Source organism: Dermacentor variabilis, chromosome 9 (assembly GCF_050947875.1).
Source record: "Dermacentor variabilis isolate Ectoservices chromosome 9, ASM5094787v1, whole genome shotgun sequence".
NCBI classification, from domain to species: domain Eukaryota; kingdom Metazoa; phylum Arthropoda; class Arachnida; order Ixodida; family Ixodidae; genus Dermacentor; species Dermacentor variabilis.
Window position 1 is genome coordinate 22,573,672 of NC_134576.1, and position 13,815 is coordinate 22,587,486.

The 13,815-nt window shown below is 46.9% G+C and overlaps 1 protein-coding gene across 1 annotated transcript in view; it reads left to right on the forward strand.

Moving 5' to 3' along the window:
- The window catches only part of Gdi (GDP dissociation inhibitor), a 127,759-nt gene extending 114,271 nt beyond the window's left edge, over positions 1-13,488 (forward strand). Inside the window, exons 6-7 of the mRNA XM_075704052.1 lie at positions 2,923-3,122; positions 12,610-13,488. Coding sequence (XP_075560167.1) covers positions 2,923-3,122; positions 12,610-12,750 — 341 coding nt within the window. The 3' untranslated portion in view covers positions 12,751-13,488. The remainder of the gene's footprint in view (positions 1-2,922; positions 3,123-12,609) is intronic.
- Positions 13,489-13,815: the final 327 nt, after the last annotated feature.

Below are 13,815 nucleotides of genomic sequence, written 5' to 3' on the forward strand. Positions count from 1 at the left end.
GTTCCTTGATTGCCCGTTTGAAGTGGCACACATGTTGCTACCAACGTGTGATGGCGATGGCGATTTTTGCACACTCACTGCAGTGCGTAGCGAGAAGAATGCAGCAAAAACAAGAAAATCCGCATCCGACCGGCTTGGAATTGCATATGGTGGTTGAGATGGCAGTCGCAGCATGGAGTGCCACGGATCGGGCCGTGATTGAGTAATCATCCTGGAATACATTCCTTGCTTCGAGAATGCTGGCTTTTGTGCCACCTGACAGGCATCTCATGTGGATTTGGCACCAGACGTAGATTTGCACTAAGGGGCCGTAATCTCGATGGACTTCCTTTGGGTATACGACATATGATCACTTTGGCTCTCGGCACCGGATTCATATAAGAAGACAAACCAGCCGACTACTCGCATGTGGTATAAGCGCAAGGACGAACTGGAAAACATGGTGGCATGGACCCAAATGGATTACCTCTCTGGAGCTGGAAAGAGCAAGCATGTTTCACATGAATGTACAGATAAACAATCAACACAAAGTGCAATGTCACACCTGAACAGCAACAAGAGAATAAACCAATCTAGGAAATAGAAAATTACTCATTGTATGGGTGGCTTCTAAGAGTAATAGCTTAGGTATTCAGATTCATAGAAAACGCAAGAACATCACAAGGGGCCATGAACAGGAAAAGATATACTAAGTGCATAGATGTATTGGACACGATAAACACAAGTACTGTTCAGGCAAACAAGTGGTGATGCTAATTTAAGCACTAAATTCTTCTTTAAAATAGACAAGAAGCCTACTGTAACGACAAAGGACTCGTAAGACAGAAAGGACGCTTGCACTACAGCCAAGAATCAAGCCGGCATGTCATTGTACTTTCAAGGGACGGTTCTTTCGCGAAACTACTGATACATCACGTTCATCAAACAATATTGCACGCTGAGGTTCAAGCAACGCTAGTGCAAGTGCTGCCTAAGTTCTGGATGTTGTAAGGTCACCAAGCTGCTAAAGAGTTTTAAACAAATGCATAGTCTGCAAGAGGCACAACAGAAGACGGGCCACTCAAATTATGCCTTTTCTCCCGGCAGACAGTCAACGAATCGGGGCCATTTCAAGTCACAGGATTTTACTTGATTGGAACATTTTATATGAAAAACAAACTTTAGATTGTAAAACAATACGTAGTAATATTGGTAACAAGAGGAGTACACTTGGAGATATTTGACATGTCAACATCCAATTTTTTTACAAGCTTTCCAGCGATTCATCACACGATGGGGTATAGCTGCCATAATACACTCTGACAATGCCAGGGCCTCTACGAAGACTGAAAAGGAAATCAACGGAATGCTTGAAGCTGTTGGGCCTGAACGGGTGAAGTAATGGTTAGTGCAGGATACACCAAATGCAATGGAAAACAATAGCCGAGTGTGCCCTGTGGTGGGGAAGATTTTACAAGTGCCTCATATGAAGCCAGAAGACATTGTTGCAAAAAATCATCTGAAGAAAAGCAACTTCAATTGAGAAGCTATGCACAATCATAGCCGCAGTGAAAGGAGCACTTAACAGTCCACTGTTAACTTTGGTGTATGGCGAACCTGATGAGCCCATACCACTGACGCCTGCAGACATCATAGGTTGATGGCAACAGCTTCAAGACTGATGAGGCCATACAACAGAGACATTGAAGCGTGGCAAAGTAGACGCAGACTCGGGAAGACTCACATTGCGAATATCTCAAGGAAATAGGAGCTACTGTGAAGCAAAGACGCAACAAGTGATACCGTTGTCCAAAGGTGATGTGGTGTAAATTGAAGACCGGGGCTCGGGATCATTTTGAAAAATGTGCGAAATTGAAAAAGGTTACCCTGGACGTGACGGAATAACAAGAGCTTGTCTACTTCAGACAGGCAACAAAGAATTTCTCAGAAGATCTGCGAACATCTAACATTCTTGAAGGGTGCTTCAAATAGCCCGCCAGAGCCTATCTCAGTGCAAGTTGGGCTGGTGAGAGCCTGTAAGATATCATCATCAAGGCGTTGAAGACTAACATCTTATTTCTTCAATAACCCTTTCTTGTTCGAAGCAGTCACCATTCTGCTGTTTCAACAGTACCAGCTACGCATGTGCTTGCAGGATGCCACATGGTTGCACATTCCAGATGGCATCGTTTGCACGCACTTGCACTACTTCAGATGTCTGCTTGGAGTGAGACAGTTATGGTGTCCAAGGCAAGAAATGTGAAAAACAAGCAAAAGCGTTCGTAGAGCGGCTGCCCGGAAAGGCAGTGGTCCCGGGTTCAAGTCCCGGACAAATTTTTCTTCAACTGCGAGGCTTTTCTTTCGAGGAAGCCGTATCGGTTTCCTTTGTAGCAATTAGCTGCGTTTGGGTTAATGTCTCATTTCCCTTAATTAAAGGAAAATGTTACACTTAATAGGTGACATGGAGCTTCTTCTTTGTCGGTGTTTTTCTCAGCGTCAGTGTGTCTCTTGCCTGCACCACTCTATATACAGTTTAGTGTGTGGCAGTGGAATCTATGGAAAATTGCAGCAGTGCAGGCTGAGAGCCAGCAGAGATTTTTTCATGGGTAGCGCATAACAGTGACCACTATTAAACTGGTGGGTTGATGGCTGAAATGATCAATTTTGGACCTTTCAGAATAACAAACACTCTGCCACAGAATTCCCCTCAAGTTCGTTATATAGAGATTTCACTGTATACCCAATTTAGACCAAGTGAAACTTCATTGCGGTTGGCCTTTAATAGGCTCAACATCCAAACAGCTGACGAATTGTCCAAGTGCAGTGTTATGACACATTATGAGTGCATTTCTTTGTTTTCACTGTTTGACAAGTTCCACTACAGGAAAGTTCAGATGATGGTCTGAAAAATTGCTGAGCACAAACATCTTTGACATCTTGCAGACATCTATGTGTCCCTGGTGTCGCACACCCACCAGGTGGCAGCCAAGGGCTGGTTCATTGCCATGGTGAGCAGCACTGTGGAAACGGACAATCCGGAAGCTGAGATCAAGCCAGGCCTTGACCTCTTGGGACCCATTGCGCAGAAGTTTGTCAGCGTCAGTGATGTGTACCGGCCCATTGACCTGGGCTCTGACAGTCAGGTGAGAAGGGCATCTGGTTTTGCTTGCCAGCAATTTTTTGTTGCTCCTGGAATTAATCACTTCATCTGAGCTGCCATTGGCTGTATATTCCTTTTGGAAGACATCCATTTATACCCTTTACACGGGTGAACTTAAGTCCATTGATTTAAACCCTTTTACGTTAAAGGACCCTAGCCAAAAGGAGTTTTGCCGCTGACACCAGAGTCTGGATTGTTTTCATTAATCCAGGAAAAACAAAGTGGGAAGTCAAAACAATGAGCAAACCGAGAACAACGTAAAAGCCAACGTTTTGCCTGGTGAACTTGTCTTTTTCTAGATGCTTTCCTCGGCACAGGGTTCTTATAAAGGGGAGAAGGGGTAACGTGGGTGTGAGACCTAGGGTGTGTTAGTGGTGAGGGTGTAGAATTGAAAAGAAATGTGTGCTATTCAACGAACGTCGGTGGAGGAATGTGAAGAATCCCCGTGTGTCAGCCAGTTGACGTGTCGCTGTAGATTTTTGTAGAAGGGGCCTGGACGGCGACGGGGGGATTATCTGCTCCGCTGGAGGTCCGTAAATTATTGTCTCTCTGCAAGAGAGAGTAAAAGAAGCTGCAGGAAATGGTGCTCATGGGGGGAAAAAATAGAATAAATATATAAATAAGAAAAAAAGAAAGGGAGAACAGAAAGAAACAGCATAGCACGATTGTTTTCAGTAAGCGACACAGCAAAGCACATGCAGCTGATTCTTTAAACTGGAACTGGCTGAACCATGAAAAAATGCAAAGTAGTCTAACTAGCACCACTAGTAATCTTTCCTTTTCTTTTGAAGGGGTGTGTTTGTTGAAATGGTGATACATACATGCATTTTATTGCTATATATAGTGCAAGAGTGCTGGTGGAAGCCATTGGCTGCACTTGGTAACTTTTTCTTGGGCGAGTTCATGCTTTCTTAATGACCCAATATTTTAGCGCTAACATATCTGGAAATAAAAGATGAGCAACGAGAGCAGAAAGCTCTCGCTGTTTCTTTTATTTCCGGTATATGTTAGCGCCGAACACTGACTGAGCCGAAGGTCCATTACAAGGCATGCATGGTGGTCTCGAATATAACGATCTATCGGTTGTAACGACCACATTTCAGTGCATTTACGATTTTTCCCACCCTCCCTATGGAAGCTGGTTCCAAACATGTCTTCTAAATTGCCATAGTGCTATAATGAATGCTTCAAACCCGGTCACAGTAGAAAGGCACACGCAAAGTGCCGAAGCATGGAAGTGCAACCAAATTGGGCACGTAGTAGTGTGCGGCAGTGCGTGACTTGCTCCAGTCCAACAGCGACAATGATACGGCCTGCAAGATGAGCGAGCAACTGTCTCGTGTGGATTTTGGAAGCTGTGAAGAATGTCACACGTGGTCACACGTTTTCAAAGCACGGAGGTGTGACGCACACAGGATAAACAGCATGGTGTGGGGCGGTGCAATACCGGATGCCACGACAGCGTCACTCTCGTTTTTCCACAATTGTCCATGCGGCACCGTGTGCATTACACCTGTTTCGCTGATGTGGAACAAGCGCCTATGACCAGGGGAACGGCCGCTCAAGCGTTCCTGTTGCCGAGAACGCTGCCGATACCCAAGGTTGCAAAGGATCGGCAGTTACTAGGCTGTTGTCGGGAGACAGTTTAGCGGTGCTCCATTTATGCATTGCCGATCACTGATAACTGTTGGCAGTGACATTTTACCTTTCGAACATCGCTTCTTTTTTTTTTTGTACCCAAAGCGAACGCAATTTCATGGCTCTTTGTGGCTGTCGTGCACTCACTATGCTGATAAGCTTCGCAGAATGGCAGTGTGCCACTGTCATTTGCGAAGTTTCCGCTTCCGGCCAACCAGAATGCTTCACTCTTGTGTGCAGAATACAGTCTAGTCCCACTGGTAGTAAAATATATCAAGCTCTTGAATAAAAAATGACGACTGCACTTGCAGTTTTGAAATGACAAGTAATCAGAATCAAACGCTGTTTTGAAAGAGCTACAGGACGCCCCATTTTGTTTTTTAAATGGGCGTTTCTAACGCAAGTTTGCTGCTGAGTGCAGGAACGCACCAGGAATAAATATGACTCTGAAAATCTGGTTTTCGGACCAAAGTGCTGCCAAATTGTAACTGCTGATGCTAGCTTTGTAGCATGGTTAAATTTTGCACGTATTGTAGCAGCTGTTCGTGTGTGTGTGTGTTCTGAAGCATCGGCTCACCAGGGAGACGACAATGAAAGGGCATGAGCTCCGGCAGGGGCTAGTGATGATCCGCAGGTACGAAGACGATGAGAAGTACCATTCGAAAAAGCTAGGTCTATTAACTTGGCATTTAGATTTACACTCTGCACATATAAAATCCAAAACGGTGTCATGCCGGTCGTCGACGGCCTGCCTGACCAGCCCGATATCCTGTGGCGAAGTGGCGCTGTGGACTGCTTTTTCTTTTCTCACCTGAAACTAGTCGGACCCCTTCCTTAAGGGAGCAAGAGGGGTTTAGACGGTATTTTTTTTACTAAATTTAATAAAAAGTGTCACCCAGACAGTTTTTCATGCTGATTTCAATAATATAATTACTTCTTAAATTGACGGAGGGGTTCCATATACAATTAAAATTAATCACCTGTTTATCTGAACAACTGTAAAGAGTATCAGCCAGAATGTTTATAAAGACATATATGTGGCTGGATACTAGAAAGTGTAAGCAACACAACTGTAGGATTACTTTTTAAAAATAGCAGCAATTACCAATTTTACAGCAATTTGAAGTTCGATCTCCAGACCTGGCAATCGTGTGACCCAATTACTAGCCAGGTTTTAAAATTTTACAAAAGTGAAATTTAAAAGTCTGCTCCTAGCATTGCTTAGTACACAAAGGTAGCTACATGCCGCTGTTAAAATTATGGTTCAATGTGCCCTGAAGACAGAGATAGCGCTTCGGCAAGTTTAAAAAACGCCTAAAATGAGATTCTGAGAAAACTTGAAGAAACAAAATGAGCTTATTTCATAACGGGACACCACAAAATATTTGACCATATAAAAGTGCTATTTTGAATCGTTTCTTTCTTGATGTCGTTCCATGACACATTCAACATTGTTATTGCGCCCAGGAGGTCAATTTTCAACTTCTGGCCAGTGCGAAGATTAAGCAAAAGCCGTTGCACAAGGTGCTTTCTATAGCCTGCCTTCAGCGCACGAATGACACCTTGATCTAAAGGCTGCAGCACCGACGTTGTGTTCGGTGGTAGGAAGCGAAGCTCGATGTAGCTGACGCTGACATTACAATGGTGTGCGGAACAATTATCAAGTACAGTCGACTCCCGTTAATACGAAGTTCACGGGGACCGCAAAAAACTTCGAATTAAACGAACTTCCAATCAAGCACAAAACACAAAAGACAGCACTTTATTTGTGGCGAAATCGAGTATTTTCTCTAAGAAAAATAGTCGGTCATCTTGCTTTGCTTCTTCTTGCTGAATCGCGCTGCTGAAAGCAAGTTCTGCAGGCTGTAGATGTGGCGGAACGCTTCTTCCGCGTTACCTTCAGTGGTAAAGAAGCGCTCCGCAAGAGCAAGGCCCGCAGCTACATCGGCAGCCTTAGGTTGCGGCTTGCCTTCAACGTCTTCGTCGCTTTCCTGGGTCGCTTCATGGGGCCAAATAATCTCTACAATTTCGCTATCCGTCAGCGCACCACACGTTTCAACCGCCTTGTCCACGGCGACGTAATCTTCAAAATTGACGTCCCCTAGAGCATCACCAAAATCAGTGCCGTCAAGCTCGCTTGTTGACGCTTCCTCCGCCGAAATTTCAGAGGCGTCCTCCGAAGAAGCTGCCACAAAGCCGCAAGCCCTGAAGCAGTTTGCGATTGTTTTTTGCTTCACATAATCCCATGCTCGCGCCAACATGTGGATGGCACTAAGCAGGCTCACCTCGTACTTTGTGGAGCTATCCATACACAAAATCATGCGCTCGAGGAGGTGCCGCCTGTACAGGACTTTAACATTCTTGATGATGCCTTGGTCCATTGGCTGCAAAACAGCCGTTGTGTTTGCAGGCAAAAATGCGAGGCTTATTGCACTCAAGGCTGGCACATTCACGTGAGCACTGCAGTGATCGACAAGGAACAACACCTTGCGGTTCGAAGCAGCAAACTTGCGGTCCAATTTGCTTATCCAGCTCTTGAAGATTTCAGCCATCATCCATGCTTTTTTGTTCGCCTCATAGTCCACAGGCAGCGTCTTCACGCCTTTAAAACATCTCGGCTTCGCGGCTTTCCCGATCACAAGTAACCGACATCGTTCCGTGCCAGTCATGTTTGCCGCGATCAGCACCGACACTCTCTCCTTGCTGCGTTTGCCCCCAGCACAGTCGTCGTCCTTGAATGTCAGGGTCTTCTCTGGTAGAAGCCGATAGAAGAGTGCAGTCTCATCTGCATTGAAGATGTCTTCCGGCCTGTATTCGGCGAGATATTCACGCAGCTTTCCGTCCTTCCACGTGGCGCATGTTTCCTGGTTAACGGATGCCTTTTCACCACACACGCCCTTGAAAACCAGGTCATGGCGATCTTTAAAGCGCGTCAGCCATCCATCTGACGAAACGAAGTCGTCGATCCCCAACATTGCTGCAAGCGTTCGGGCTTTCATCGCAACGATGTCTCCGCTGAGAGGAAGTTTGTTGCTCCTGGCCTCCCTAATCCAAACCAGCAGAGCCTTCTCCAACTCTGGGTAAGCGCCGGTGCGCATTCACTTCCGAGAAGTCTTGAACTTGTCGTTCTCAAATGCATCCATTATTGTGCGCTTGTCCTTGATGTAGTTAGAGAGCGTGTTCGGCTTGATCCCGTACTTCCGCGCTATGTCTTGTTTGGCGGCACCTCCCTTCTCAACTTCCTTCAAAACCTCGACTTTCGTTGCCAGGTCGAGCGTGCGAAAAGAGCCACGGTTTGCCATGGCTATAAACTGCGCGACTAGGTACAGTCAATTCCGAATCACTCGTGGAACAACCTAGCCTACGAGCTTCCCGCACAAAGGCGCTCGACCAACACACGTCTCGACATACGCTGTGCACGCTGCAAGGCTAATCTCGCACAATATCGCCACTGCCAGTATGCAGCGCTGCGTGCACCTATGGCACCCGCATGGCCTCCGCGATCAGCTCCGGCCACGCGCGGCAGCCGCGCGTGGCCTCCGGCAGGAGCCGCTTCGCCTCCCGCCGGAGTTGATCGCGGAGGCCACGGCAGCCGTAGCAATGAATAATCGCGCCGCTCCAAGAAGGATGGCGTTGCGGGCGGCTGCGGTGGCGATGACACCAACGCGGAGCACGGAACTGTTGCAACACTTGAAAAATTGCACATTCTACCAAAGAATGACGGTCACCTCGAGGATCCTGGCTGAAAATTAACTTCCAATTAAACAATATTACTGGATGAGGACTTCGAATTATCGAGCGTTTTCTTCTATAGGACTACATGCAAAACTGACGGGACCAGCACTTCACTTCTAATTAACCAAAAATTCCAATTAAGCGGCTTCGAATTATCGGGAGTCGACTGTAGTAAGCAGACCTTTCTGTCTTTGCTTACCAGGTCGTCGTCCCAGGACTTCAGCCATTTTCCAAAAAGTTCGCTTGTCATCCAAGCTTTTCTGTTGGACCTGTAGGTCACCGGAACAGAGGGTGCATTCTTTAAGCACCGCGACAATTTGCTTTTTCCGATCACAAGTGGTTGAAGCTTGGTCAATCCATCGACGTTGGTGGCGAGCAACACCAATATTCGGGCCTTGTTAATTTTCCCGCCATGGGACTTCTCATCACGACACGCCAGCATTTTGTTTGGCAGCATTTGCCAAAACAAAGCCGTCTCATCGGCGTTAAATATATCACGGGGATGGTATCTTGTGATGTCACTCCAATTTTCTTCGATCCATTTGTTAACGCTCGTGATGTCCACCGCACACCTTTCACTGGTGACAGCCCGGCCGACAATGCTGTGGCGCTCCTCAAAACGCTGCAGCCAACCTGAACCGCCTTTGAAGTCAGGTCTGTTCAGAATGGAAGCAAGATCCTTTGCTTTCTGCTCAATTATGGTGCCAGAAACAGGGATGTTTCGCGACCTAACGTCAAGGAACCACTTGTACACTGCTGCCTCCATGTCTTCATATGCAGCAGTCTGTACTCGTCGGGCGTCGGTAGCACCAGGCCTCTTGTCCACCTTAGCCCTAATGTCAGCCTTATTTTTTAATAGCGTACTCAACGTGCTTCTTGGGATGTTGTACGCTGCAGCGAGATCAGACTTCTTTTCTCCGCGTTCGACTCTTCTGATTATCTCTATCTTTGCGGATATTGTCAAATTCTGCCGTTTCACATCTCTTTACGGAACGGACGAGCACTGCGTTCCGGAACGAGACTACACATTCTCATAACTGAACGAACTGAACCGATCTTCTTGGTGGTCTGGGTGGACGAAAGGACGCACGCAGGCGCACATGGCTGTGAGAAAGCGAGATGGGTCGAATCACTTCTTCTAGGGGGCGGCTGTCTGAACGGGAGCGAGAGCAGCACCGCACATGTGCAGTTGGGCTAAACCACTTTGTCTGGGACGCGGGTGCCCGCGGCTGGCCCTGCCGTCGCGCGGGAAAGCCAACTTCTGGGACAATTTTGCAGTGCTTGAAGTTCGATATTACAAGTGCGGCTGCTACTTTTGTTCGATTTAACCATACTTTTTGCTGTATATTCTCATTGTAACATTATGGTGTTCAGAAATTGTTAGATATATGGGTAATTTGATGTAAAAGAGTTCGATATAGTCGGGTTTGACTGTAGTTCCGATTTCCGGTCAGTAGCAGGAGTTGGCGCTAATGCGGAAAGTTTTCCTTGGGCTTCACTGCCAATACGCCGAAAAATTTCCGTCTACAGAATAGTAGCGTCGTGCTGAAACATAATTGAAACACAGCCGTTGTCAGGAACGCTTTGGGGGACTAAGCCTAACACGCCATCAGGATCTCCGGCGTCGCTCGACTGCGGGAGCGCACGGCCTAAATATAGTCCAACGTAGCGTGAGCATGCGCACTTGCGTCAAGTTGACGAGAACAACAGTCTACCATTAGAGTAACGTCTACCGTTAGACCAGTGTTTCGACACTGGTGCAGCCAGCGCAACCGGACGTGGCCAATGGACTCCTATGCGCGTCGAGCGACGCTCGCCTGTGCGCCGATGTCGGACTACAATTGTGCCTTATTGATGTCATTGGGGAGTGGTGTGGCGAAGTGTCGTTTCTCGACATCGTACACAAACTTCCTCTCCCCCCCCCCCCCCCTTTCGAAATGTTAACTTCGTAGCAAACATCAGAGTCGAGGTCGGCATCGCTGTCAGTGCGGGAAACCTCGTTGGCACGCTCAACGTGTGCGGAGCGGCCGTGGAGTGATGCAGATGACGCCAGTCTAGCCAATGGCTTGGCTAGCTGAGGGTCGCTTGCCTTTGTCAAACAACTACAGCACGCATTGGGTCTTCTTTTTGAGGCAGGATTTCTTTACTGCCAATGTTCGGACGGAATTAACATTTTGCTGCTCCATCCATATTTAAGTTTGTCAGTGGTGCCACTGAGTACAAAGTATGGCGCCGTTGCTTTCTTTGGCCGCATTCGTTCGTGGAGTTTCAGCCAGTGAGAGAACCGTTGTGAAAGCCGACAGAACCGAATGAATTTCTATTTTTAGGTGTCATCCATGAGACTACGATGAGTAAAGCGGTCCTGGTGGCTTTGCGACTGCGTAATCAACGCAGTAGTTCTAGGCATCGAGCACTGATGCCGTTCTATAGGTGAAAAAGCTACAGAAATTTTGAGAATTGTCTACCTACGTAAGCATTGTTTGACTCGGCTGTGACTTGGTTTTTGCTTGGTTTTGCTCACTTACACGTCTGCCCATGGCCTTTCTGGTGGCAAAGAAAGCTTATATTAAGTAGGCAATTGTCAGATTTTCTCGCCGCAGTCGTACCAGTTGAGCCAGAATGCTGGGCAGGAGTGCACCTCGACGTAGCAGAGCGTTCAAAAGGGAGCACCAGCTGCCACAGTAGCGCATGAGGCTGCCGTGTAAGTTGCGCCATGCCATGCCACCCTCGCCGTCACAAATACACGCGTCCCTTGTCTACGCAAGCTGTCACCTTGCATTCTGATTGCACCTGGGTAAGGCCCAATGAAAACACGCTCACTTGCCCGTGAGGTGGTCGTAACTTAGGACACTCGGCAGTATTCAATTGGGCAACCTCAAAATCTCAACTTGGCCCACACCCAGATTTCAACTTGGCCCACCCCCAAATTTAAGTTGGCCTACGTCCAAATTTTATGTTGTCCCACCCAGAAATCGCAAGTTGGTCCACCCTCAAATTTCAGGTTGACCCACATCCAAATTTTAGATTGACCGAACTCCAAATTTCAGTTGGCTCACCCCTACTATAAGCGTCCCCATGCGTGTTCTAATTACATTGGAGCCCTATGTATCTATGGGTATTCTCTGTCTATATTATTTTTTCTTTCAATTGTTTCTTATTGCTTAAAAGCTGCCAGTCATCTACATTTACACTATCGTAATGATTAAATGTCTTAACTTTGCTAATTTCACATTTTTGTGCATATACAAGGCATTACACTTTTTGTGTGGCATGGCTGGGGAGCTTGCCAAAGAATGCTTACACTTCAAAAGTAATGTGACCATACTTATTCCATACATGACTTAAAGTGCAAAGTAACATGAGGACAGAGGATAAGAACACCAGACAGGATGAGTGCTCATCCTGTCTGGTGTTCCTTTCCTCTGTCCTCGTGTTTTTTTGCACGTCGTCAAGTATACAGTCTCACAAACCTGCCCAAATTTCAGCTCTTAAATACTTATTCCTCTTGCTTGTTTGCAACTTCATTAATTTCACCGTATCACATTTTTTTTCTTCTGGAGAATTTGAGGTCATTGAATTTAGCATTGGATGCGTGGCGATTGGGTACTAGACCACAGTTCATGCACTTTGTCAACTATGTTTTTGATAGTATGTCTTTGGTAAAGCTCTTGGTAAGACAGCTGAATGGAAACGAACAAGTGGCCTAGCACCATACACCTTTACCTGCAAGCTCATATCAGTGGCAGAACAAAGATTACGAGTTCGCATCACTGATTATGGTTCAAAAACAAAATTAGACGTGCAGAATATCAAACCTATGAAGCTGTCCTTCCTTAAATGAACACTAAAGAAGAAAAATAACTTGAGCTGCACCAGTACATTCCCCATCTAAATACTTGATCGTCTAAAGAAAGTAAAAGTGATAACAAGGTTTCCGAGAGTGAACCTGTGGCACGATCATTACTGGACCCTTAAGATTTACTAGCCAGGATGCATACAGGAGCACTAGGCATTTGATTTTGATGGCTTGCCACAAGTGAGGGGGAGTGAAACAATGCTTGCTGGGCTGACATAGTGTGTGGCCATTTTTGTTTCAGATCTTCATCTCGCAGTCGTACGATGCCACGACCCACTTTGAGACAACCTGCCTCGACGTCCTGGACATCTTCCGCCGTGGCACCGGCGAGGACTTTGACTTTTCCAAGGTGAAGCACGACCTTGGAGATGAGCAGGAGTAGAGACACCAGTGTGCAGGACTGAAGATGGCCGTCGCCACCACTGCAGGCACCGCTTGGACCCATCTCTTAGTTTTGCCTCCAGCCCTTGCCCCAACGTCGACTCACTGGCTTCCCGAGTGTGTGCATGTGTAGCTTGCTGGGCGTGTGCGGTGGCGAGCAGTGCGCATGCCCCCCTTGCGCAGCTGCTGCTGTTTTTGCCGGCACTGCTCCTTGACAAAACTGAACCACTGTTTCTCAGCGAAAATGTTAGGGGGCGCTGTTTTGTTCAGAAGGGAATGTGGCATTGTGCTCGCTCAGCATGACCTGTGATTCTCGGTTCAGTTGCATCACCAGCAACCATTGTTGTAAGCAAAGTGAAGAGCGTTCACCGCACTGCCGACCTTCCTTCCCTTTTCTTCTGTGCTCTGCGTCTGGGCTGGTCTGGAAGTGAGGGTTTGGGTCAGTGGCACAGTGGTCTGACAATGTTATCCTGTCCCTGTTGCTCACTGCTGGCCACTCTTTGCCGGGGTCTTTTCAGGGTCTGCCCCCACTGGCAAGCATGTTTATTTTTGTGCCGTAAATTAAGTTTCTGTATTCTTCCATCTCTGCTGCTCCCCCCACCCCCTTTTCATTATCTCGTGTCTTGTGATTGTAGTTCCTATGTTGGATGGCTTGGCATGGGCCTGTGGAGAAACCATTTTTTTTTGCAGACAGCGGAACAAACATGAAGTGAAGGATTAAAAAAAAACATTCCTTGGACTCGGGTCTGGCTTGGTTGAGAAATGGTGGAGGCTGGTGTGTTGCGCTAGCTGGCTTAGAGCACTGAGGAGGAGTTGCACATATTGGCATTTCCCAAATGCAAGGAGCACTTAATAAATTTGTCTTGTTCACGGCAGAAGCTGCAGCCCTGCTGCAAGATTTTCTTGTATGCAGCGGTGTGCGCGATTACTTTTCACGTATAAGTATGTGGTGCATGAAGAACGTCTGGTGGTATGCAGTTTGTGCTCTTAGCTCATTTCAGTGCTAATGCTGCTTATTGAATGCACCCAGCTTGATCAGGCGCTCAGACATCTGTCACACATAGTA